At 44.6% G+C, this 24,975-nt stretch overlaps 1 protein-coding gene across 5 annotated transcripts in view; it reads left to right on the top strand.

Moving 5' to 3' along the window:
• Positions 1 to 24,964, top strand: part of LOC122543167 (cGMP-dependent protein kinase 1-like) — a 97,053-nt gene extending 72,089 nt beyond the window's left edge. For all 5 annotated transcript variants that reach the window (XM_043681576.2, XM_043681574.2, XM_043681577.2 and 2 more), the window contains 6 exons: positions 4,057 to 4,198; positions 15,130 to 15,293; positions 17,354 to 17,476; positions 19,975 to 20,037; positions 24,039 to 24,105; positions 24,538 to 24,964. In XM_043681576.2, the coding sequence (XP_043537511.2) occupies positions 4,057 to 4,198; positions 15,130 to 15,293; positions 17,354 to 17,476; positions 19,975 to 20,037; positions 24,039 to 24,105; positions 24,538 to 24,636 (658 nt within the window). In that variant the 3' untranslated portion in view covers positions 24,637 to 24,964. The remainder of the gene's footprint in view (positions 1 to 4,056; positions 4,199 to 15,129; positions 15,294 to 17,353; positions 17,477 to 19,974; positions 20,038 to 24,038; positions 24,106 to 24,537) is intronic.
• Positions 24,965 to 24,975: the final 11 nt, after the last annotated feature.

Below are 24,975 nucleotides of genomic sequence, written 5' to 3'. Positions count from 1 at the left end.
AACCAGGATAGAAAGGCAGTCTGAATGGAGATGAGGAATTCTAAAGCACAAGTTCGCTTGTGGGAGTTGTATACAGCCTCCTAACAATAACTGCATGGTAAGACAGGTTATCAAGGAAGAAATAATGGAACTTTTCAACAGGGTACAGTAATGATTCATAGGTGAATTTTACATATTGACTGTGAAAATCAGATGGCAAAAAGGAGTATTGAGGAGGGATTCGTCAAATGTTTTTGGGCCAGTTTCTGAGACCAGCATGTTATGGCATCAACCAGAGAGTTAAACTCCATCCGGTTTTGACCAATGGGATAAGATTAATTATTGACCTCATAGTGAAAGCACATAGGGAATAGTGACCATAATGTGACTGACTTTTACATACCGTTTATAAGAGAGACATGTTGGTCAAAGAGGACTGTTTTGAATTTAAACAAGGGTAATTAGAAGGGCATGTGCTAGCAAAAGGGAATTGGCAGTCAAGGTTAAGAGATAAGTAGAGACAGAGTGGCAAACATTTCAGGGGATATTTCAAAAACTGCAGAATAGATACGTTCCAACAAATAATTTGATTTAAAAAAAAGTCAAAGTTAGTATCAAACTCAAAAAGACATATAATTTTGCAAAGATAGGTGGCAAGTCAGAAGACTGGACAAAATATAAAAAGCAGCCAAGAATTGCTAACATATTAATGAGGAGGGAAAATTGGATTACAAGAGAAAATTCATCAAAAAGATAAAAATAGATATTGTAAAAAGAGTTACCAAAGTAAGTGATCATCTGTTGAAAAAATGTCTGTGCAACTAAGAATAGAACAGAGAACAAAGAAATTTACAGCCCAGGAACTGGCCCTTCGGCCCTCCAAACCTGAGTCAATCCAAATCCACTGTCTAAACCTCTTGCCCAATTCCGAAGCATCTGTAATCCTCTGCTCCCCACCTACTCGTGCATCTGTCCAGATGCATCTTAAATGAATCTACCGTGCCTGTCTCTACTACCTCGGCTGGCAACGTGTTCCAGGCACCCAACACCCTCTGTGTAAAGTACTTGCCATGTATATCCCACTTAAACTTTTCACCTCTCATCTTGAACACGTGACCTCTCGTTATTGAATCCCTCAGCCTGGGAAAAAGCTTATCTACCTTGTCTATACTCTTCAGGATTTTATAAACCTCAATCGGGTCCCCCCTCAATCTCCTTTCTTCGAATGAAAACAATCCTAACCTACTCAACCTGTCTTCATAGCGAGCACCTTCCATATCAGGTAACATCCTCGTAAACCTTCTCTGCACCCTCTCCAAAGCGTCCATATCCTTTTGGTAATGTGGCGACCAGAACTGTACGCAGTAGTCTAAATGTGGCTGAACCAAAGTCTTGGACAATTTTAACATGACCTGCCAGCTCTTACACTCAATACCCCGTCCGATGAAGGCAAGCATACCGAATGGCCACACTATTCACCCTTTAGGGTACAAGGGACCTGCTCTCCCAGATCTCTCTGCACACCAACTTTTCCCAAGGCTCTTCTGTTTACAGTGCAGTACAGAATGGAGGATAAAAGATAATGCCAGACAAATTGAACAAATATTTTGTGTTGGACTTCATTACGGCAGATACGAGTAGCATCCCAAAAATAGTAAATCAGGAATTGAAAGGGAGGGAGCAACTCGGGGAAATTACAATTACCAGGGAAGTCGTATGGAGTAAATTGTTAAAACTGTGAATTGACATGTCTGCAGGTCCTGATCGCAGTTCATCCTTAAAAGAAGTAGGTAGTGAGACAGTTCATGTGTTGTTTCTCATTTGCAACACGTTAGAATCAGGGAAGGTTCTTTTAGATTGAAAAATAGCTAATGTCACTCAGTAATTAAAAAAGGGAGTTGAGACAGAAAGCAGGAAACTGCAGGTCAGGGAGCTTTTATTTTCTGTCGTGGAGCTGTGCAGCACGGAAACAGACTTTTCAGTCCAACTCGTCCATGTCAACCAGATATCCGAAATTAACCTAGTCCCATTTGGCAGCAGTTGGTCCGTATCACTCTGAACCCTTCCTATTCATATACACATCCAGACGCCTTTGAAATGTAATTGTACCAGCCTCCACCACATTGTTTGGCAGCTCATTCCAGACACACGCCACCTTTTGTGTAAATAAGGTGTCCGTTAGGTCCCTTTTAAATCTTGCCCCTCTCACTTTAAATCTCTGCCCTCTAGTTCTGGACTCCCCCACCCCAGGGAAAAGACCTTGTCTATTCACGCTATCCATTGCCCCTCATAATTTTGTAAACCTTTATGAGGTCAACCCTCGGGCTGCAATGCTGCAGGGAAAACATCCCCATTCTGGATTAGTGGTGCTAGAATTATTCCCGATGAAGGGCTTTTGCCCGAAACGTCAATTTTACTGCTCCTCGGATGCTGCCTGACCTGCTGTGCTCTTCCCGCACCACTACTCCAGAATCTGGTTTTCAGCATCTGCAGTAATTGTTTTTACCTATCTGGAAAACATCCCCAGCCTATTCAGCCTTTCCCACAACTCAAACCCTCCAACCCTGGCAACATCCTTGTAAATCTTTTCTGAGCCCTTTCAAGTTTCACAACATCCTTCCTATAGCAAGGAGACGAGAATTGCAGTATTCCAAAAGTGGCCTAACCAATGTCCCGAGGGATAGGTTCAAGATAAACCAGCACAGCCGACATGATTTTGCCAAAGGGTAATCGTGTTCAACTGATGTATTGGAGTTCTTTGAAATAACTTCTGCTGTGAATTATGGGGAACCTGTATTATATTTGGATTTCCAGAAGGCATTTGAGAAGGTTCCATGTCAAAGGATATTGCAGAAGATGGTGGGGTGGATAACCAACTGGTATGGATAGATGATTAGCTGGCCATCAGAAAGCAGACAGTAGGAATACATAAATCTTATTCAGCGATGTCTTGAGTTGTCTGCGAGAGCTGTTGGTACGTTAGCCTTAACACTTCACAATTTACATGAATGATTCGGATGAAGGGTTCAAAAGTATAACTACACTTTCTGATGACACAAAGATAGGAAAATGAACTGTGAAGAGGATATCAGGAGCTACAAAGAGATATGGACAGGTGAGAAGGGCAAAGATGTGACTCATGGAGAACAATATGAGAAAGTGTGAAATTGTCCAACTTGGCAGAAAGAATGAAGAGGATGCATTTACCTCAATGGTGAGAAGTTGCAGACCTCTGAGATACAGAGATCTGGGTGTCCAAGTGCATGAATCACTGAAAGTCAGTGTGCAGGTACAACCAGGAAGGAGAAAATCTGGACTGAGACCTGGATTGAGTGGATTTCTTTGAGGAAAGGCTCGGTAGGCTAGGCTTGTCCCCTTTGGAGGTGACCTAACTGAAACGTATAAGATTCTGAGGGGACTTGACCAGGTAAGTGTTGAAAGGACGTTTCTTGTGGGAGAATCGAGAATTAGGGGTCATAGGTTAAAAATATAGGGGCACCCATTTCATTGATATTACCCGTCATTTGCTGTTGAGTACGATTGCCCAGCTCGGGCTATGTGTCACAGGTCGTGGCCTCTGTGGGCCGTTGTGAGGCTGATGAGCCCGATCCAGGAGCCAAATCTCCAACTGTCCATTTGGAAAGTGTTTCCCAGGGGTGGAATTGGGCCATTCAATGCAGAGATGAGGAAACTTAGCCTTTCTCTGAGAGTATTTGTGATTACTTTGCTCAAAAGGTAGCAGGCGTGGAATCTGTAAATACTTTTAAAGCAGAGGGAGATATATTCTTGATGACCAAGAGGGATGAAGGATTATCAAGGAAATGCAGGAGTGTAGAGTTGAGGTTAAAATTAGTGCAACCTATTGAACTGGAGAGCAGGCTGAGAAAGCACTGCATTCTATTCTTGTTCCTTTTTCATATGCTTGACAATAACTTAATGAATGTTCAAAAAAGCACTTGGCAACTTCCTCTTGGCTTAAATCTGCCTGAGAACCTGGGGTTTGGTCAAATGCTTGCTGTTCCTTTGAGACATCAAAGGTCTGAGTTGAGACTTTTTTTTCTGTGTGGTACATTGCAGGGGCTCATTCGATGATGCCGTTACACGATTCTACACTGCCTGTGTGCTGGAGGCTTTTGCCTATTTACACAGCAAGGGAGTCATTTACAGAGATCTGAAGCCAGAGAACATCATTCTCAACCACAGAGGTTATGCTAAGCTGGTAAGCACTGTACCGCAGGGAGGTATGGGGATGTAGGATGCAGTGGTAAAGGAGCTTATCCAGAAGGTAGGAGAAACTTAGAATCTTTATGGGTGAGCAAATGAAGCATGTTACGGAGTTACAGGACACCATGCAGGTAGATGGAGTGACAAAGGTTGTGGCACAGATAGGAAATGGTATAATCAGACTGTTCTTTTCCACTGTGACTGGGATTCCTCAAGGCATATTGTCCGGTCAGTGTCAGGGTTAAGGACATCCCTTCACACTTAGAAAAGAGCTTGGAGTAGGAAAGGGAGAAATTCAATTGTCATGGTCCGTGAACGAACCAACACCACAGACTGAGCCCTTTACTTGGGGCAGCTGAAGAGCTTGGTTGGAAAGTATAATGTTAACAAGGAGGATGATAATCTGAGAACTTTAGAAACCTGCAAAGCAAAACCAGAAACGTTTCCCATGGCTAACCTGTTAACCTACACATCCCTGGACACTACGGGCAATATAGCATGGCCATTCCACCTAAACTGCACACCTTTGGATAATAGAAAGAAACTAGAGCACCCAGTGGAAACCCACACCAACACTGAGAACGTGCAAACTCCACGCAGTCATCGAGTCATAGACAGTCATAGAGATGTACAGCACGGAAACAGACCCTTCGGTCCAACCCGTCCATGCCGACCAGATATCCCAACCAAATCGAGTCCCACCTGCCGGCTCCCGGCCCATATCCCTCCAAACCCTTCCTATTCATATACCCATCCAAATGCCTTTTACATGTTGCAATTGTACCAGCCTCCACCACTTCCTCTGGCAGCTCATTCCACACACACCACCCTCTGCATGAAAATGTTGCTCCTTTAGGTCTCTTTTATATCTTTCCCCTCTCACCCTAAACCTATGCCCTCTAGTTCTGGACTCCCCGATCCCAGGGAAAAGACTTTGTCTATTTATCCTTTCCATGCTCCCTCATGATTTTATAAACCTCTATAAGGTCACCCCTCAGCCTCCGACGCTCCAGGGAAAACAGCCCCAGCCTGTTCAGCCTCTCCCTATAGCTCAAATCCTCCAACCCTGGCAACATCCTTGTAAATCATTTCTGAACCCTTTCAAGTTTCACAGCATCTTTCTGATAGGAAGGAGACCAGAATTGCACGCAATATTCCAACAGTGGCCTAACCCATGTCCTGTACAGCCGCAACATGACCTCCCAACTCCTGTACTCAATACTCTGACCAATAAAGGAAAGCATACCAAACGCCTTCTTCACTATCCTATCTACCTGCGACTCCACTTTCAAGGAGCTATGAACCTGCACTCCAAGGTCTCTTTGTTCAGCAACACTCCCCAGGACCTTACATTAAGTGGATAAGTCCTGCTAAGATTTGCTTTCCCAAAATGCAGCACCTCGCATTTATCTGAATTAAACTCCAGCTGCCACTTCTCAGCCCATTGGCTGGTCCAGATCCTGTTGTAATCTGAGGTAACCTTTTTCGTTGTCCACTACACCTCCAATTTTGGTGTCATCTGCAAACTTACTAACTGTACCTCTTATGCTCACATCCAAAACATTTATGTAAATGGCAAAAAGTAGAGGGCCCAGCACCGATCCTTGTGGCACTCCACGAGTCACAGGCCTCCAGTCTGAAAAACAACCCTCCACCACCACCCTCTGTCGTCTACCTTTGAGCCAGTTCTGTATCCAAATGGCTAGTTCTCCCTGTATTCCGTGAGATCTAACCTTGCTAATCAGTCTCCCACGGGGAGCCTTGTCGAATGCCTTATTGATGTCTATATAGATCACATCTACCACTCTGCCTTCATCAATCCTCTTCGTTACTTTTTCAAGAAACTCAATCAAGTTTGTGAGTCATGATTTCCCACGCACAAAGCCATGTTGACTATCCTTAAACAGTCCTTGCCTTTCCAAATACATGTACATCCTTTCCCTCAGGATTCCCTCCAACAACTTGCCCACCACCGACATCAGGCTCACTGGTCTAGAGTTCCCTGGCTTGTCCTTACCACCCTTCTTAAACAGTGGCACCACTTAAACAGTCACCCAAGGTTGGAATTGAACCAGGTCCTGGATGCTAACAAGGAGCATTGCTAGCCACTGAGTCACCATGTCATCCCATGCTACGACACTAAAGGTTGTTTCACAAGAGTTCATGCACTCCAAAAATTAAGGATTGATTGAAGGTCATAAAACAGAATAGTTAGAATAAATGGGTCATTTTCAGGTAATTAGGTTGTTACTAACGGAGTGTGACAAAGATCAATGCTGGAACCTCGGCTATTTACGGTGTGTTTCCATAACTTAACGAAGGACTGAGTGCACCAGTTTGGTGATACTTGCCTACTTAGCTTTGTAAGGTATCTGTAAGGTATACAGATGAAGTTAAGCAGGAAAGAACATGACAGTTTAGATATTATGGGAACTGTTAAGACACAGCGATGAACCCTTCTGTGAATTAAACCAAACACCCAGAAAAGCTCACCTTGCCTCATAATCTGTTAAAATATGAGAACTCCCAAATTCCACTGTTTACAGAAAATAATATCAATTCATTCTTCAACTCTAAATGTGAACAGAGTTACTCTAAATGTTAAACAACAACTGTTCACAACTCTAAGCCCCTCTCTCTTAACTACTTATTTCCTGCCTCCAGCTCTATAACAATATGCTGTTCCAGTAAGACACTTATTAAAATTATATCAACTTAATTTCAAAACCACATGGCGGCTGTTGTCTTCAGTGTCTGTCTTCTTCCGGCTGAAGATCTTCCTGGATCGTCAACTTTCTTTTTACTGCGGATATGTTTCACATGAAAAGATACCTTTTTGATAGAGAGTGTTTCCTAATTTTTTGGATCTGTGTTGACGGCATAGTTGCTCTGTCTGATTTTCAAAATGCCTGCCTTGTTTATATCCCCAACATTAGATCGTCTCATTGATTCAAAGTTGGTAAAACAATAAATTCAAACACAACTGGGTTTTTTGTATCCTGGGGCATAATTTAAACTGGTTAAATTCGAGTTGTTGTCAAAACAGCAACCAACTCAAGTATGTATTTCACAGCCAAATGTTACATAGTTTCAATTTTCCAGTACACTCTAAGACTGCCATCTAGACATATCATACAGGTGCTTGTAAGGTTTCAGTTCAGAACAGTATTCAATCTTTCTTAAAGGGACAGTACAGGCCTTCAACGCCTATCAGGAATAAGAGATAAGTTGTGAAGTATATTCAAGGCTGACTTAGACAGATTTCTCATTAGGAAGGGAATCTGGGACGAGGAGGTCAAGGCAGGAAAGTGGAGTTGAGAATGATCAGATCAGCTATGGTCTCATCGAACAGTGGTGCAGGCTCGGCATGCTGAATGACTTCCTTCAGTTCCTGTGCCTTATGGTCGTCTTAAATGAAGTGTTCACTTCTGTAGGAAGATTAGAAAAGCAATGTTAGTAATTGGCTTGTACTCTCTGGAGTATAGGGGACTGAGTGATGATCCCATTCAACCATCCAACAACCTGAGGACACTTGATCAGAGTATTGGCAAGTGGCTTTTTTGCCTAGACTGTTTTGTCAAGATTGAGAGGTCGAATCTTAGCACAGAAAGATAGCATTTAAGAACTAAGACTGGGAGAATTGTCTTCAGAGCAATGTGATGCCTGTGCATCCAGCGATTACTAATCCCTTTGGATCAAATGACCATTTGATTAAATTAGTATTAAGTCTTCCTATTTCAATAAGTGGTCAATCTATCGAGTTAGTCATGAAAATTGAGAGGGTGATTTTCCCAACTGCGATCACCTTAGTAAGGTGACGGAGGAGGACACCATGGACAATCACGTCGTCTTGAGGCTATTTGTCGAGGAGCAGAAAATAAGTCATAGGAAGCTGAAGGAGGTCGTTCAGCCTGTCGAGTCTTCTCTCCCATTCAATGAGACCAGAGGTGTCTGATCATCTTCAATTTCACTTGTCTGTCTTTATCTTGGATTTGGATCAGTGGTGCTGGAAGAGCACAGCAATTCAGGCAGCATCCGACGAGCAGCAAAATCGACGTTTCGGGCAAAAGCCCTTCATCAGGAATAAAAGCCCTACGTTCCCTCACTGATTACAAAGCCTCAGCCTTGAATAGGCATCATTACCACAACCTCAGCAGCTCTCAGCTGTAAAGAGTTCCACAGTTAGTGTAACATCAGCATAAACTAAAATGATATATATATGTATGGGGTTGCTGTGGTGCAGTGGCAGCATCCCTATCTCTGAGTCAGGACTTCCACATTCAAGTCCCACTACTCCAGAGATGTGGAATATCATCCCTCAACAGGTTGATTAGAAAATATATACCATCAGTAATGTGAATATTAAAAGATAAAGTCAGTGACATCCCAATATTTAGATGTTTGGTTTCATTTATTATTTGCAGGGGCGAAGTCCTTTTGCGTCTGAACCAAACTTGAGGAGCCTCTTCAATGTGGAGTTAAAACTCGGCAAATCTGGCTGCACCTTCTGTTCAGCTGCTCGCTTCAGCTGCTCGCTTCAGCTGCTCCACAATGAAATCTACTGGGCGGAAGACGGGTGGGAACTGAGCAGTGCGAATGCTGAAAATATTGGTCAGGTCAGGAGTATCTGAGATAGAGAAACAGAGTTAAAGCTTCAGGTCGATGTTTCACAGGAATGGGGAAGTGTTAGTCATCGATCAACTTCCAAACAAAGAGTCAGGGGTGAGAACAGGAGGGCAACCCAGCATGGGTTGGATGACTGCTTTGCAGAATGCTTTTTCAGGTTGTAAGCCTGACACTGAGATTCTGGGCATTTTATCATGTTTGTCCTGGACTCAAGTCCCAATCTGACCTCTCTGTTTTTGGTCTCCAGCACCTCATCTTTGGAAATAAACAATGAGTTCCAACTATTCCAGGTCACAACCACTTTGTCCATTTCCGTTTTCCTGTTGGACCACTTTGAAGACTCATGTTTTGTTTATTTATTTGCATCTTTGCTCCTCTCCTTTTGCCTCCCACTATTGACATATTTTTCTCACATAATCTCTTATGCATTCCACCCCCTCCCTTTGTTGGTTTTCTTCCCCCTTCATCTGTCAAAGCTTGTTTTTGCTGCAGTTATCCAGGGTCTTGGTGAGGCCGTACCTTGAGTCTTGTGAGCAAGTTTGGTCTTCAAGTCTGAGCAGGGTGGGGGGGGAACACATTGTTGCTGCTGAGGGAATTCAGTGAAGGTTCACCAAACTGATTTCTGGGATGGCAGGACTGACATGTGAAGAAAGACTGGATCGACTGGGCTTGTACTCACTGGAATTTAGAACGAGAAGGGGAATCACACAGAAACATATGAAAATCCTGATGGAACTGGACAGTCAAGATGTGGGAAGAATGTTCTTGATGTTGGGGAAGTCCAGAGTTAGGGGTCACAGTCGAAGAACAACAGGTAAGCTGTTCAGGACTGAGATGAGGAAGAATTTCTTTACTCATAGTTGTGAACCTGTGGAATTCTCTCCTGGAGGAAGCTGCTAGAACCAGATCATTAGATATATTCAAGAGGGAGATGGATGTGGCCCTGGTGGCTAAAGGGATCGAAGTGGGGTGGGGGGTGGAGAGAAAGCAGGATGGGATACTCAGATTGCATGTTCAAACCATGATCATATTAAATGGCGGTGTGGACTCGAAGGGCTGGATGGCCTATTCCTGCCCCTATTTTCTATGGTTCTGTGTTAGCTCAGAACACAGGTCATCGACCTGAAACTGTTTCTCTACGCACATGTGCTGCGTGATCCACTGAGCTTTCCAGCATTGCCTTACTTCAGAGAGAGAAGGCGCACTCAACAGTCTTGGAGGACAATCAGTTCAGGGAACTTGCTGTGTGGGAATCTCGAGTACAAATAAAAATTAATCAGGCTGCCACAGAGTAAGATACATTTTGAGTGCATACACACCCTAAGCACACACATATAGACGTGGATGGAGAAGAGAACATTGTCTTCGATCTCTGATAACAAGTGTCGAGAATTAGCTGGGAGAAGGTAATCAGGAGGGCTAATGGAATTTTAGTCCTTAATTCAAGGACGTTGGGGTGTAAGAGTAGGGAAGTCTTCCTGCAACTGCATCTGGGGTACTGTGAGCTGTTTTGGCCCTGTTATTTAAGCAACAATATTATTTCATTGGAGGGAGTTCAGAGAGGGTTCACGCGGATGATTCCTGCTATGGAGCGATTGTCTTATGAGCAAAAGCTAAACAGGTTCAGACTTGATTCATTCGAATTTTGACCAATAACAAGTGACCTCCTGAACATGTATCAGATTCTTAAGGGGCTTGACAGGATAAATTCGGAGAGGATGTTTCCCCTCATGATAGAGTCTGGTACCAGAAGGCACCGTATCAGAATAAAGGGGTGCCAATTTAAGACCGAGGTAAGGAGGAATTTCTTCTTCCAGAGAGTTGAGAGCCTTTGGAACTCCTTGCCACAGAGGGCTGTGGGGGGGAGAGTCCTTTTGTATAGTTAAGGCTCCTGTAAGATTCTTGATGAATAGAGAATCAGGGATTATGGGGGAAAGGTCGGACAGTGGATTGGGGAATATTGGATCAGCAATGATCCTATTGAATGGTGGTGCAGTCTCAAAAGAGCTGAAGGGCCTACCCTTGGTCCTAATGCTTGTGGTCTAAGTACAATAAATATAGCAGAAGTAGGTCCTCCTTAGAGAAGAACAACATTAATCCCATTCCCCTGCATGTTGTTCCTCTGGTTAGGTACATACAAAGTTAGGAGACTATCATTTGAATCTGCCTCTGTCACTCTCCGATATTGCAATATAGATCTGAATTGCTTATTACATAAACGTTATTTCTCTTATGCTCACCCTGGTTCGTTTTCATTCACCTTAAATTCCTGGCGTTTGGTTCTCAAATCCTCATCCAATCTTGGATAGAAATGGTGGGATGGTGAGGTAATTCAGTAGCTCCTTCCCTGTAGAAGTCTTAAACACTTGAAAAGTTAAAACAGAGTGTGCTGGAATCTAAAATGAGATAATTCAGCCGAACGTTAAAACTGACTTTAGGTCCAGGGCTTGTATCTGGCAGTTGAGAATATGAAAACGAACACACTGTAGCAATTTCCCCTGAAGACAAAATTGCAGAATCTAACTTCTTTATTTTTTGATCACTTCTGATAGATTTCTGAAAAATAATTGTCTTGCTATTTAAACAGAACAGATGTTCAACTAGGTCAATGGTAAGATCAGTACTAACAGAGAGGTTGTGCCCTCACATGAAAACTGGAGCCACATCATGAAATATTTCTGACTGGGTTTGTTGAAATGGCTCTTCCTGTTAAGCTTTCAGCTGCTTACAAACAGAGCAGTTAAACTTTCTTTTTGACCAGAAACACTGGACACTGGTGAACATGAGAACTGCTGGAGTTGTGGATAGTGAGAAAGATTAACGAAGGCTACAGCAGGATACAGATTGGGACGGCACGGTGACTCAGTGGTTAGCGCTGCTGCCTCACAGCAGCAGGGACACGGGTTCAATTCCCACCTCGGGCAACTCTCTGTGTGGAGTTTGCACGTTCTCCCCGTGTCTGCGTGGGTTTCCTCCGGGTGCCCCGGTTTCCTCCCACAGTCCAAAAATGTGCAGGTTAGGGTGGATTGGCCATGCTAAATTGCCCGTAGTGTTAGGTGAAGGGGTAAATGTAGGGGACTGGGTCTGGGTGGGTTGCTCTTCGGAGGGTCGGTGTGAACTTGTTGGGCCGAAGGGCCTGTTTCCACACTGTGGGGAATCTAATCTAATCGAGATCAGTTGGAAAGTTGGGCGGAGAAATGGCAGATGGAGTTCAATCTGGACAAGTGAGAGGTGATGCATTCTGGGAGGTCAAATGCAAGAGGAAAGTAAATGGCAGGACCCTTAGGAGCATCGAGGTGCAGAGAAATCTCGGAGTGCAAGTCCATAGCTCCCTGTGTGTGGCAACACACGTGGATCAACACAGGTGGTAAAGTTGGGTCATTGAGGATAAAAGTTGGGAATTCATGTTGCAGCTGTATAAAACTTCAGTGGGAGTACTGCATGTAGTTCTGTTCACCACATTCTAGGAAGGACGTGGAGGCTGTGGAGAGGGTGCAAAAGAGGTTTTCACAGCATGTTGGCCGGATTGGAGTGTTCGCTTTTGGTGAGACCGGGCAAACGTGAACCGTTCTTAATAGGAAATCGGAGACTGAAGGTCGACCTGATAGAAGTCTATAAGATGGAAAGCATGGATAGGGAGGATAGTCAGTGTGTCTTTCCCAGGCTATAAATGTCAAATATTAGGGGGCATAGGTTTAAGTTAGAGGGGAAATTTAAAAGGAGATTTGTGAGCCAAGTGTTTTTACAAAGAGGGTGGAAGTTTTCTGGAATGTGCTGCCAGGGGAAGTGGCAGAAGCATATATGATAGCAAGGTTTAAGAGGCATTTAGACAGATATACCATCAGATTAGAGGGATACACACCATGTGTAGACAGATGGGATTAGTTTAGTTTGGCATCATGCCTGACAAATCTGTTAGAATTCTTTTGAGGATATAACGTGCGGGTTAGACCAAGGAGGACCAATGGATGTTATCTCTCTGGACTTCATGAAGGCCTTTGACAAGGTCCTGCACAGGAGGCTACTGATTAAGATATGGGCCCATGGTGTCAGAGACGAGGTGCTGGCATGGAGAGAAGCTTAGCTGTCTGGCAAAAAGCAGAGAGTGGGGATAAAAGGGTCCTTCTCAGGATGGCAGCTGGTAACAAGTGGTGTTCCACCAGGCTCAGTGTTGTGACCACAACAATCGAGATGAAGGAACTGAGGGCATTCTGGCTAAGCTTGCAGACGATGCAAAGATAGGTAGAGGGATAGGTAGCATTGAGGAGGCTGCAGAAGGATTTGGACAGGTTAGGAGAGTGGGCAAAGAAGTGGCAGTTGGAATACAACGTACGAAACTCTGAGGTCATGCACTTTGATAGGAAGAACAGAGGCATGGACTATTTTCTAAATGGGGAGAAAATTCAGAAGTCTGAAATGCAAAGAGACTTGAGAGTTCTAGTCCAGGATTCTCTCCCGGTAAACTTGCAGGTTGAGTCAGTAGTGAGGAAGGCAAATGCAATGATGGCATGTATTTTGAGAGGATTTGAATATAAAAGCAGGGATATACTTCTGAGGCTGTATCGTGCTCTAGTCAGACCACGTTTGGAGTATTGTGCACAGCTTTGGGCCCCATGTCTCAGGAAGGATGTACTGGCCCTGGAACGTGTTCAGAGGAAGTTCATGAGAATAGTCCCAGGAATGAAAAGCTGAACATATGAGGAACATTTAAGATCTCTGGGTTTATACTCTATGGAGTTGAGAAGGATGAGCGGGGATCTAATTGAAACGTACAAAATACTGAGTGGCCTGGGCACAGTAGATGTTGGGGAGATGTTTCCATCGATAGGAGAGACTGGGACTCAAGGGCACAGCCTTAGAGGAAAGGGAAGACCTTTCAGAACAAAGATAAGGAGAAACGTTTTCAGCCAGAGAGTGGTGAATCTATGGAATTCATTGCCACAGAAAGCTGTAGAGGCCACGTCATTGAGTATATTTAAGACTGAGGTAGATAGATTCTTGAGGATCAAGGGTTATGGGGAGAAAGCAGGAGAATGGGGTTGAGAAACTTAGCAGTCATGTTTGAATGGTGGAGCAGGCTCGATGGGCTGAATTGCCTAATTTCTGCTCTTATAATTTACGGTCTTATCATGGTCAGCATAGATGTGGTGAGCTGAAGTATGACGATACTGTGGCTTTAAGAGGTGTATTTTGTCCTTGTTATTTGAAGAAAGAATAAGACAGAGGTGCTGAGTGGTCTGCTCAAAGCCAATAAAATGTTTGTGAGGCCTTGGTTTTTTCCCCCCCAAGTTTGAACAATAGAGGCAGCCTGAATGGGTGGGGTCAAGTTCCCACAGAAGCAGGGTTTTTAGTTTTAGCTTTCTGCAGTTGCTAGGGTCTTGAAGCTTGATGTAGACACTCTTATTCCTCTCTGTTACCGCTAAACGCTGGAGTTCTCTTCCTGCTGCTCGAATTGCACATGAGATAATCCATTTTAGTGAATTTGTCTTTGCCAAGGGTGGGACATTACTATATTGGAACATATATGCATATTTTTGTTAAGCATTTCAATCGAGGTAGAATTAAGCTCATTGTTTTATTCTTATTTAGTCTATATTAAAACTGTTCTGTAAAATAAAAGTTTGTTTTGCTTGCAATCGAGTAGTCTGGCCAATCGAATTGCTTCCGGAACGCAACGCCTCAGAGTCACCTGTAAAATCGGCAAGAATTAGGGTCGAGCCTAACTTGATATATTTTGGGGGGGGGGGGGGGTTTCAGTCTGACTCATAATAGCACCACACTCTCAACTGTTGTCAGTGAGTCAGGCAGCAATTAAAACAGGAACTCATTGAATCTTCATTTCAGGTCAATGAATCAAACATGCAGGAGGTGGCACTGGTCAGGGGTTAGAGGTAGGATCCATGCCTAAATGGTTTTCCTCTGTCTAGTCCTGGGGGTGCTAGGAGTTACACGTGCAGCAAGTCTGGGGATTGAACTTTGTTTTAGTCCAAGTCTATGTGACTCAGAACCACGGAACACAGTGGCACATCTGAAATGTGAAGCCTTTAGTTGGTGGCATGAGCTTGATCTTGTCCTGACAATTCCTGATGATGGGATTTTCCTGCTCCTCGGATGCTGCCTGACCTGCTGTGCTTTTCCAGCACTAATCTTGACTCTAATTTCCAGCATCTGCAGTCCTCACTTTTGCCTTCATAGCATAAGGGCCTGTTCCTAAAGCTACATTCAATATGTTCTGAAATGAGTAGAATAGTGCGCACAGTACAGTGTGTCAAATGATTAATTGGTGTTGTCACAAATTAGGTGGATTTTGGCTTTGCTAAGAGAATTGGATTTGGGAAGAAGACCTGGACCTTCTGTGGAACTCCTGAGTATGTTGCCCCCGAGATCATCCTCAACAAAGGTCATGACAGCTCTGCAGATTACTGGTCCTTGGGTATCCTAATGTACGAGCTTCTGACCGGCAGGTGAGTGACTGTGGGCTATGTTGTTATAATTCAGTTTACCTGTGTCATCTAAGATAATGACCTGAGAACTAACTACAGTGTGACCTTGGGCCCCATACCTCAGCAAAGAAAGATTTATTAACCCTGGGGTGGGTCCAATCCAGAGGAGGTTCCCGAGAATGATCAGAGGAATGAAAAGCTTAACGTATGAGGAACGTTTGAGGATTCTGGGTCTATACTCGATGGAGTTTAGAAGGATGAGGGGGATCTAATTGAAACATACAGAACACTGAATAGCCTGGACAGAGGAGATGTTGGGAAGATGTTTCAATTGGTGGGAGAGATTGGAACCCGAGGCCCTTTGGAACAGAGATAAGGAGAAATTTCTTCAGCCAGAGAGTGGTGAATCTATTGAATTCACTTCCACATCGGTTGTGGAGGCCAGGTCCCTGACTATATTTAAAACAGCGATACATAAAGTCATGATTGCCAAAGATCAAAGATTACGGGGAGAAAGCAGAAAATGGGGTTGAAAAACCTATCAGCCTTGATTGACCAGCAGAGCAGAGCAGATCTGATGGGCGGAATGGTCTAATTTCTGCTCCGATGTCTTTATGGCCTAACTCTCCTGTACCCGCACTGATGTGGACCAGGGCAGCAACCTGTGAACTTAACCCATGTCTCTGTGTGGCCCGTGCTAGTGAGTCAGGGAGGAGAAAGTGAGAACAGCAGGTGCTGGAGATCAGAGTCGAGAGTGTGGTGCTGGAAAAGCACAGCAGGTCAGGCAGCATCCGAGGAGCAGGAGATTCAATGTTTCGGGCATAAGTCCTTCTTCAGGAATTCCTGATGAAGGGCTTATGCCCCAAAACGACGATTCTCCTGCTCCTCAGATGCTGCCTGACCTGCTGTGCCTTTCCAGCACCACACTCTCGACTCTTGTCAGAGAGTCAGGCAGCAATTAAACCAGGAACTGACTGAGTCTTCATTTAAGGTCAATGAAGCAGACACCCAGGAGATGGTACTGGTCAGGGGTTAGAGGTAGGATCCATGTCAAAATGTTTTTCCTCTGCCTAGTCCTGGGGGTGCTCGGAGTTGCAAGCACAGCAAGTCTGTGGATTGAACTTTGTTTTAGTTCAGGTCGATGTGACTCAGAACCACAGAACACAGTGGCACATCTAAACGGTGAGGCCTTTAGCTGGTGGCCTGATGCTGTGCTAATGACTGGGTGTCTCCCACAGGACATGATGTTTCACAAAACACTCAGCTCTGCACAGAGTTAGTTGATAGACAAAAATTGGGGTGTGCTTTATATTAATTGTTTGTCGGTTTGGATTTGGCACCTTCTCAGTCCTTGTCCTGGGATTTCCTGTAGAGGCCAGAAGTGTTGCTGGGGACAATTCCACTGACCACTCCACGAATCCTGGAGATTATTCGCCTGACATTATTGGAGGCAAGTTTGATCCTGTGCCACAAAAACTGAAAGCACTGTAAACCTGCGGATTTTCCAGAACTTGTGGGGAGAAGAGTTTCAAACCCAACGTCTCTCATATTTGAAACCCGGGCACTTTCTGGTTTTAAATTTGGATCCACAGTATTTTAAAAACCCTGTGAGAGACGGTTTCTGTTTCTACAGGAGTTCCCCGTTGGTATTCAGCAAGATTGGACAGTTCATTAATCCACCAGAGCAGAGCGGGATCCCATTTTCCTTTGTCTGACACTAGACCCACTCTGGGTCTGCCACGGCAAGTGGTTTTCCACACGGACCAGATTAGATCTGGTGCCTGGCAATTCCATCATCACAGATGTGAGGAAGCCATTCAGCCCATTATTGCCTGTGCCAAGCCTTCGTGAAGGAGCTATTCCAGTTAGCCCCACTCCCCTGTTGTTACCCCAGAATCCTGCAAACGTTTCCTTTTTAAATGAAATTATTGCCCCCTCTGAATCAGTCTGAAGAGGTGAAACATCTAAACAGTGAATCTGCTTTTTCACTCAGATTCTAATGCTCTCACCACATGTGGAACTGCCAGTTCTGGTGCTGATCGTGGGAGCTGTGTCAGATTCTCCATGTCTTGTTTCCACAGCCCTCCATTTTCTGGCTCTGACCCGATGCAAACGTACAACATCATCCTGAGAGGGATTGACATGGTTGAGTTCCCAAAGAAAATCACCAAAAATGCGGGCAATCTCATCAAGAAGCTGTGCAGGTGAGTGCTGGGATTACCTGTCGAGTGGTGCGGTGAGGAAAGACGAGGTGGAAAGACAGGCTTTCAGAAAGTTCAAATCCTGATTGGGCCGGTGTGAGTTGAAATGAATTGAATCGGTGCAGCTGTGTCACAAAGACAGGCATCGATGTAAAATCCCACAAGTTCAATCCGTGTTCACAGAAGGAGACCTCTCACTCCAACCGAGCCAAAGTTATTGATTGCAAAGCCATGTGGAATCACTGAAAACGTACGCTTTTTCACTCCTGTTGCAGTCTGAACCCAACGCTGGTTAGAATTCACCAAGTTATTTCACGCTGCCTGAAGCCTTTAGATTTCACTCCCCGTTGTGTTTAGATGTATTTGTTTGGGTCGGTGTTATTTCTTTTTGTTCATTTATGGGATGTGGATGTCGCAGGCTTGCCAGCATTTATTGGCTCATTCCTAATCGCCCTTGAGAAGCTGGTGGTGAGCTGTGTTCATGAACCGCTGCAGTCCACACATGCTGTGGGTTGACCCACAATGCCATCAGGGAGGGAATTCCAAGATTCTGACCCAGTGACCATGAAGGAACAGCCGATATATTTCCAAGTCTGGATGGTACATGGCTTGGAGGGGAACTTGCAGGGGGTGGTGTTCCCATGTTACTGCTACCTTGTCCTTACGGATGGAATTGGTCATGGGTTCAGAAATTTGCCTTAGGATACTCGGTGAATTTCTGGATTATACCTTGAGGATGGTACACATTGCTGCAACTGAGCATCGGTGGTGGAGGGAATGTATGCTATGTCCTGGATGGCGTCAAGGTTTCAGAGTTGTTAGAGCTATGCCCATCAGGCAAGTAGAGGATATTAGTGAGTTTTGAGAAGATCTGTAGCTCAGGTTGATGGTCTGGATGTAAGTTTGCTCACTGAGCTGTAAGGTTCGTTTTCAGACATTTCGTCACCACTCTCGGTAACATCATCAATAAGCCTCTGGTGAAGTGCTGGTGTTAATGACTCACTTCCATTTATGTGTTTAGGCTTCCTTGGGTTGGTGATGTCATTTCCTGTTCTTTTTCTCAGAGACATCACCACAGGAAGTGACATCACTTCCTGTGGTGATGTCTCTGAGAAAAAGAACAGGAAATGACATCACCAACCCAAGGAAACCTAAACACATCAATAGAAAGTGGGTCACGAACACCAGTGCTTCACCAGAGGCTCACTGATGATGTTACTTAGTCTGGTGAGGAAACATCTGAAAATGAACTTGCCAGCTCAACGAATAAACTTACATCCATAAGTCGAGACTATGTCATCAGACTCCTGACTTGTGCCTTGTGGATGGTGGAAAGGCAAGAGGTGAGTTACTCACTGCAGTGTTCCTCGCCTCTGACCTGCTTTTGTTGCCACCATGTTTGTGTTAAATCCAGTTAAATTTCTGGTCAATGCTAACCCCAAGAATGTTAATAGTGGGGGATTCACTATTTAAATATCAAGGGGAGTGGTAAGGCTGTCTCTTATTAGAGATGGTCATTGTCTGGCATTTGTGTGTTGTGAGTGTCACTTGTCAGCCCAAGGCAGGATATTGTTCAGATTTTGTTGTATTGAAGATGGACAGTTTCAGTATCTGAGGAGTCATGAATGGTGCTCAACATTGTGCACAACGTTGTTCAGATGTGGCCTTCAGCACTTTTGTCCATGCTTGAACCGAGGCGACACTGATGACAGGAGCTGAGTGGCTTTGGCAGAAGCCAAACTGTGTGTCACTGAGTCGGTGCTGCTTGAAAGCACTGTTGATGACACCTTCCATCACCTTATTAAGAATAGACTGAGCTCGGCGTTAACTGGCCCAGGCTGGATTTGTCCTGTTTTCATGTACAGGACATACACGAGCAGTCTTCTACATTCTCCGGTCGATAGCAGGGGATGCAACTGGGGAGGGGAAGCTCATGTTTTTAGCTTCAAATTTCAGTTCAAAGTGAGACCAAAGCACACGTCTCCCTCACTGCTCGAACCAGATGTTAGACATTGGGAACAAGTTAAAATCTTCATTGAATTGACAGTTTGTATTGTACTGCAACATTTTCTACATGTGAGACAGCAAATAATGGTTCCTGAGGAGGAGAAGCATTTTAAGCAAAGAAGTTAATTCTTGGCTGACTGTCCAACTTGACATGAAGCAGGACAATTGTTTGATTAAACAGTGATTTGATTTATTTTGTGTGGTGAACAGAGTAGTTCTGTGCCCTGCAAGCAGATTGAGGAATCCGTGTTCAGTACTGCCTGATGCAGTGCAGTGGTCAACAACGCCTCGCACAATTAACCCTGACGAGCAAAAATGGAGCAATTTGAGAAGTCACTGAAGTGAGGATGGGTTCAAAAGAGTACAATCGCAATTTGCAGCTCAATGAGCTTGAAAGTCCAGTTTGTTTCTGATCTTTTACGGTAAAATCAATTGCCCTGCCCTTCCACCCTGTGTGGTCATTCAGCTAACCCTTTCTGCATTTTTCTCAACAGGGACAACCCTGCTGAGAGACTCGGCAACCAAAAAAATGGAGTAAAAGACATACAGAAACACAAGTAAGTGGCATGTCAGTGCTTCCTAATTGGAACTACAGAGTGGTGCGGAGCAGGAAGAAGTTGGGCAAAGATTAATATGCATAATGTCTGTGGTAGTAATCACTCGAGTCTTCCCAGTGCCTCGCTGGAGAACTGGTACAGCAAAGAGAGCTTCAAACCCCCAGGGCTTTGGGAGAAATCAAGAGATGTGTTAAAGGAGGCGAGTCTGTACATCAACAGAGCTGAGGCTGGAACAGGCAGATAGCAGTCTGCAAAGAATATTTCAGGAACAGGAAAAATCAAGTGCAGAGGAAAGTGCACCAATAACGTTGCTGAGTTGCAGGCACACACTGGCACTGCAGAGTACAATATAGTCGGTATTAAGAAAGACATTGTTCAAAGAAGATAAATTATTAGGAATTTAACATTCTTCGCGTCACGTCATCCAGGCAATGGGAGGGCAGGAAAAAGTGATGGCATCGGTCATATTGTAAACTATTCCAGCATCAGAGAGGGTTGACTGGAATTTGGAAATGTCTCTTACGTCAGTAATTAAACAATAGGAAGACTTCAAAGAGGTGATTATTCTGGTAAACACTTGTCTTTTTGAGCATGAAAAAAGATCCTAACTCTTGGCCCCCTGGACTGTCCAGGATACAGAAGCTTAATGCATTTGCACGGTTCAAAATACAGCAGACAATGAAAGTAAGTATAGAAACAATTACCTCTCATTTACATTGTTCAAATAAACAGTTTGAGAATAAATTAGTGAATGTGAATGCAAACTGAAAGATCTTTCACATAAACAAAAACCAAGGTGGGGCTGATAAGAACCAAGGATCCATTTGTGGCAACAGAGGACAAGGTTGGGGGTACTGTAGGAGTGTTCTGAATCTGTCTTCAACAGTCAGCTAATTCACATGGAATTTGCTTCTGTGCCTGTTTTTCACAAAAGAACGGTGCTCCATATTTGCAAGAGATTCATATCAAGGATTCATGAGAAATGTGGAGCTGTACTAAACTCTTGACAGTTCTCTGGCCATGCAGAATTGTCGGGAGAAGGCAGACCATGTCCTGTCTTCACACCAGTTAGCTGCTGGTTCTGATATTGGAAGGCCGTGACAGAGACTTTAACAGTTGGGTGTCAAGTGATAAGTAAGTGAAGTGTGCTGTTCGGGTGTTAAGTGGGCAGGGTACTGGGTAGTGAAGGGACCAGGTAAGTCTTTACAATACTTCATATCCTGTGAGGGCAGTGAGAGTGAATGTTGGGCTGGGTTGAATTAGATCCAGCAAGTGGGGCAGATGGGCCTCACATAGGGAGTCAAGGTTCTGTGGGGAGGTGTCGGAGAGAGACAACCATGGGGTCACTTGCATAGCTACTTTGGAGTAAGACTCCATATTTCATAGTCAAAAAAGCACAGCCAGTCAGGCAGCATCCAAGGAACAGGAGAGTCAACATTTCAGCATAAGCTCTTCATCAGGAATGTTGCGGGGTGGGGGTCCAGGAGATAAATGGGATGGGGAGCCGCGGAAGGGAGCTAGAAATATGACAGGTAGATGAAGGTGGGGGTAACAGTAATAGGTCGGAGCGAAGGGTGAAGTGGATAGGTGGGAAGTAAGATGGATAGGTAGGACAGTTCATGAGGGCAGTACCAAGTTCGAGGGTTAGATCTGGGAAAAAGTTGAGGGAGGGGAGATGAGGAAATTGGTGAAATTGACATTGATTCTGTGTGGTTGGAGGGTCCCAAGTCGGAAGGTGAGATGTTCTTCGTCCAGGCATCAGATGGCTATGATTTGGCAGTGCAGGAGGCCCAGGACTGGGAGGGAGAGTTCAAGTGGTTACAGGGCTTGTTTAGCGTGTGTGCCCTGGAGATGTTCTCTGAAACATTCTGCAACTTAGCGTCCTGTTTCCCTGATGTCGAGGACACCACATCGAGAGCAGTGGACACAGTAGATGAGGTGTTTGACTGTGCTGGAAAATGTCTGCCAGATATGGACCTAATGAGGAAATCACAGAGGGAATGGTCTCTGTGGAATGCTGAAAGGGGTGGGGAGGGAAATCTATCTCTGGTGGTGGGGTCTGATTTAGGTGGCAGAAATGGCAGAGGGTGATGCGGTGCATCCTGACAGCTGGTATGGACGGTGAGGACTGCAGGGGTGGGGGGGGGGGCTGGTGGTGGTGAGGGAGTCCAGGATAGAGGTGTGGGGAATTGGAGCAGTGCATTCTCCAGAGACTATTCCCTCCCTGACTCCCTCATAAGGTCCACGCACTCCACCAACCTGTCCTCCATTCCTGGCACCTCCTTCTGCTGCTTTGAGAGGTGTAAAACCTGCGTCAACACCTCCCCCCTCATCTCCATCCAAAGCCCCAAAGGATCCTTCCGCATCTGGCAGAGATTTTCCCACACATCGAAACACCTCATCTATACACTGTGTCGTTGCCCTCCAATGATCTCCTCTACAGTGGGGAGACAGGACCTCGACCGTTTTGACTCTGATCTCCTGCATCTGCAGCCCTCACTTTCTCCATATTTACTCATCTAATTTTGCCTCAGTGACTGTTTAGTACAAGGTCATTGAAGTTCTTTGATTTAAATGAAGACTTTCAGAGGGTTCTTTGTGGAGAGGCATTGCCCAGAGGGACATTAATGCTTCCCAAGCCACCCATCTCATCCACACTGGAATAATAGTCGTCTGATCAACTGGCAGAAACTCTGGGTCATTCTTCCATCAAAATAGGGGTTCTGCCAGTGGGGATGTTCGAGCACTGCTGAAAACCAACTATGTGACAAGACAATCAGCCTAATTAATGTCCATCACAGGGACTCTTTCACAGACTTTGGGAAAAATTCCCTTACCACTCAACGCCTGGAGAAAGAACGCCTCATCTTCTGCCTCGGACCCTCCAACCCCATGTCATCAATGTGGACTTCACCAGTTTCCTTATTTCCCCTTCCCCCCAACCTTATCCCAGTTCCAACCTGCCAGCTCAGCACCGCCCTCATGATCTGTCCCACCTGTCCATCCTCCTTCCCTTCTATCCGCTCCACCCTCCTCTCCAATTTATCACCTTTACTCCCACCTCCATCCACCAATTGCACTCTCAGCTACCTTCCCCCAACAACCAGCCCCACACCCCCTCCCATTTATCTCTCCATCCCTGAGATTCCTTTTGCCCGAAACGTCAATTTTCCTGCACCTTGGATGCTGCCTGAACTGCTGTGCTTTTCCAGCACCACATTCCTGACTCTAATCTCTAGCATCTGCAATTCTCACTTTCGCCATGCCATGAAGTGTACAAGTCCTGCTCTGATTTGCTATCGCAAAATGCAGCACCTCGCATTTATCTAATTTGAACTCCACTTACCACTCCTAAGCCCATTGGTCCAACTGATGAAGATCGTGTTGTACTCTGAGGTACTCCTACTTCCATTATACTCTTCCAGGGATTCACTGGATTTCTCCTGTCTATACCTGACGGATGCTTCCTTTTTCTTCTTAACCAAATCTCAATTTCTCTAGTCATCCAGCATTCCCTACACCTACCAGCCTTTCCTTTCATCCTAACAGGGATGTACTGTCTCTGGGCTCTCATTATCTCATTCACTCCAAAATAGATTTACTCCAAAATAGATTCCAGCGATCCAAAAATGTGAAACTTTCTCCCATCTGTTGAAAGAACACCCCGATCAAGTTTGAGATGGGCCAATGATGACAACTGATATCATGGGTGTCGCAGTGAGATTTGAAGTCTGTGAGATGAAGTAGCTGGTGTGAAAAACAGGGGGTTCTGAATTAGCAAAAAAGAGCAGAGCCAGAATGAAGCTTTTGTGATCCAAGTCAGTGTTGCTGCCACTGGTCTTGAGTACAGGGCACAAGTTCACAGATGAGGATAGTAACAGACCAATGAAATGGACAGGCATATGTTTTTAATGTAATGTGGAACGATAGCTTCTGAGACTAATTGAGAGCTCAGTTTATTAGGAGTAGCACTGTGACTTTTCATCCTTTCTCTCTTGCAGGTGGTTTGAAGGTTTTAACTTTGAAGGGCTCAGGAAAGGAACACTGACTGCAGCCATAGTTCCAAGTGTAAGTGATGCCTTTGGAGTTGAGAAGTGTTTGGGAAATGCAGTTTGCCTTAATACCTAGTTTATCCAGTATGTCACTGAAAGGCTGATGCTTGCAGATGGCTGAACCCCTCTGGAATTGTTCCACTTACTCTATTACTAAAAATACTTTGTTTCCCAATGGCTCTGGATAACTTGAATACATTATTTAAAAAATTCAGGTGAAAACTGTTTTGGGACATTGGGCAAGGCCAGCATTTACTTGTCTCTGTGAGGAGAACTTCCACATGTGGTGTTTCCATGTAGCTATGGCCCCTGACCTTCCAGATGGAAGGGGTTTGAAAGATACTGTCAATCAAGCAGCTTGCTTGGTCCTGCTGTGTTTCTTTTTTATTTTTCATCTCAAAAGTAGTATTTGCCAATGCAATTTAGAATCTTTACTTCTCCACTGCAGGTGACAGGACCTCTGGACACCAGCAATTTTGACACCTTTCCAGAGGAAGAAGAGGAGGAACCTCCTGATGAGGATTCTGGATGGGATGTAGAGTTTTAGATCCAGACCACTGCTCATGGAGCTGGAGAGAAACGTGCAAACTAGTCTAAAGAGTGAGCACAAAGCTGAAACCTTGGGAAGAGACATGTCAATTTGATGTAAATAAAAATGTTAAGCATTATTGTAATAGAATAAAAGGGGAAAGTCATGTTGTGGGGGTCCTGGTGCTGGTTTTGGGCCTTTCCAAGTAAACATAAGAGAATTAACGAAAGCAAAACTTGACATTTCGAACAATGTGCTCTCTTAGTCGTGATCCCTCCGGACAGCATCTTATCTTGTCCCTCAGCACAACAGATCATTTCTTAAACAGCATTAAAAAGATTTTCTTCTTCCAGCTGG

The sequence above is a fragment of the Chiloscyllium plagiosum genome, unplaced genomic scaffold (assembly GCF_037043375.1).
Source record: "Chiloscyllium plagiosum isolate Xiang-an unplaced genomic scaffold, Cpla_swu_hap1 HiC_scaffold_48, whole genome shotgun sequence".
In the NCBI taxonomy this organism is placed as follows: domain Eukaryota; kingdom Metazoa; phylum Chordata; class Chondrichthyes; order Orectolobiformes; family Hemiscylliidae; genus Chiloscyllium; species Chiloscyllium plagiosum.
The sequence above is the reverse complement of the archived record's forward strand: the minus strand, read 5'-3'. Positions and strand labels throughout refer to the sequence as shown.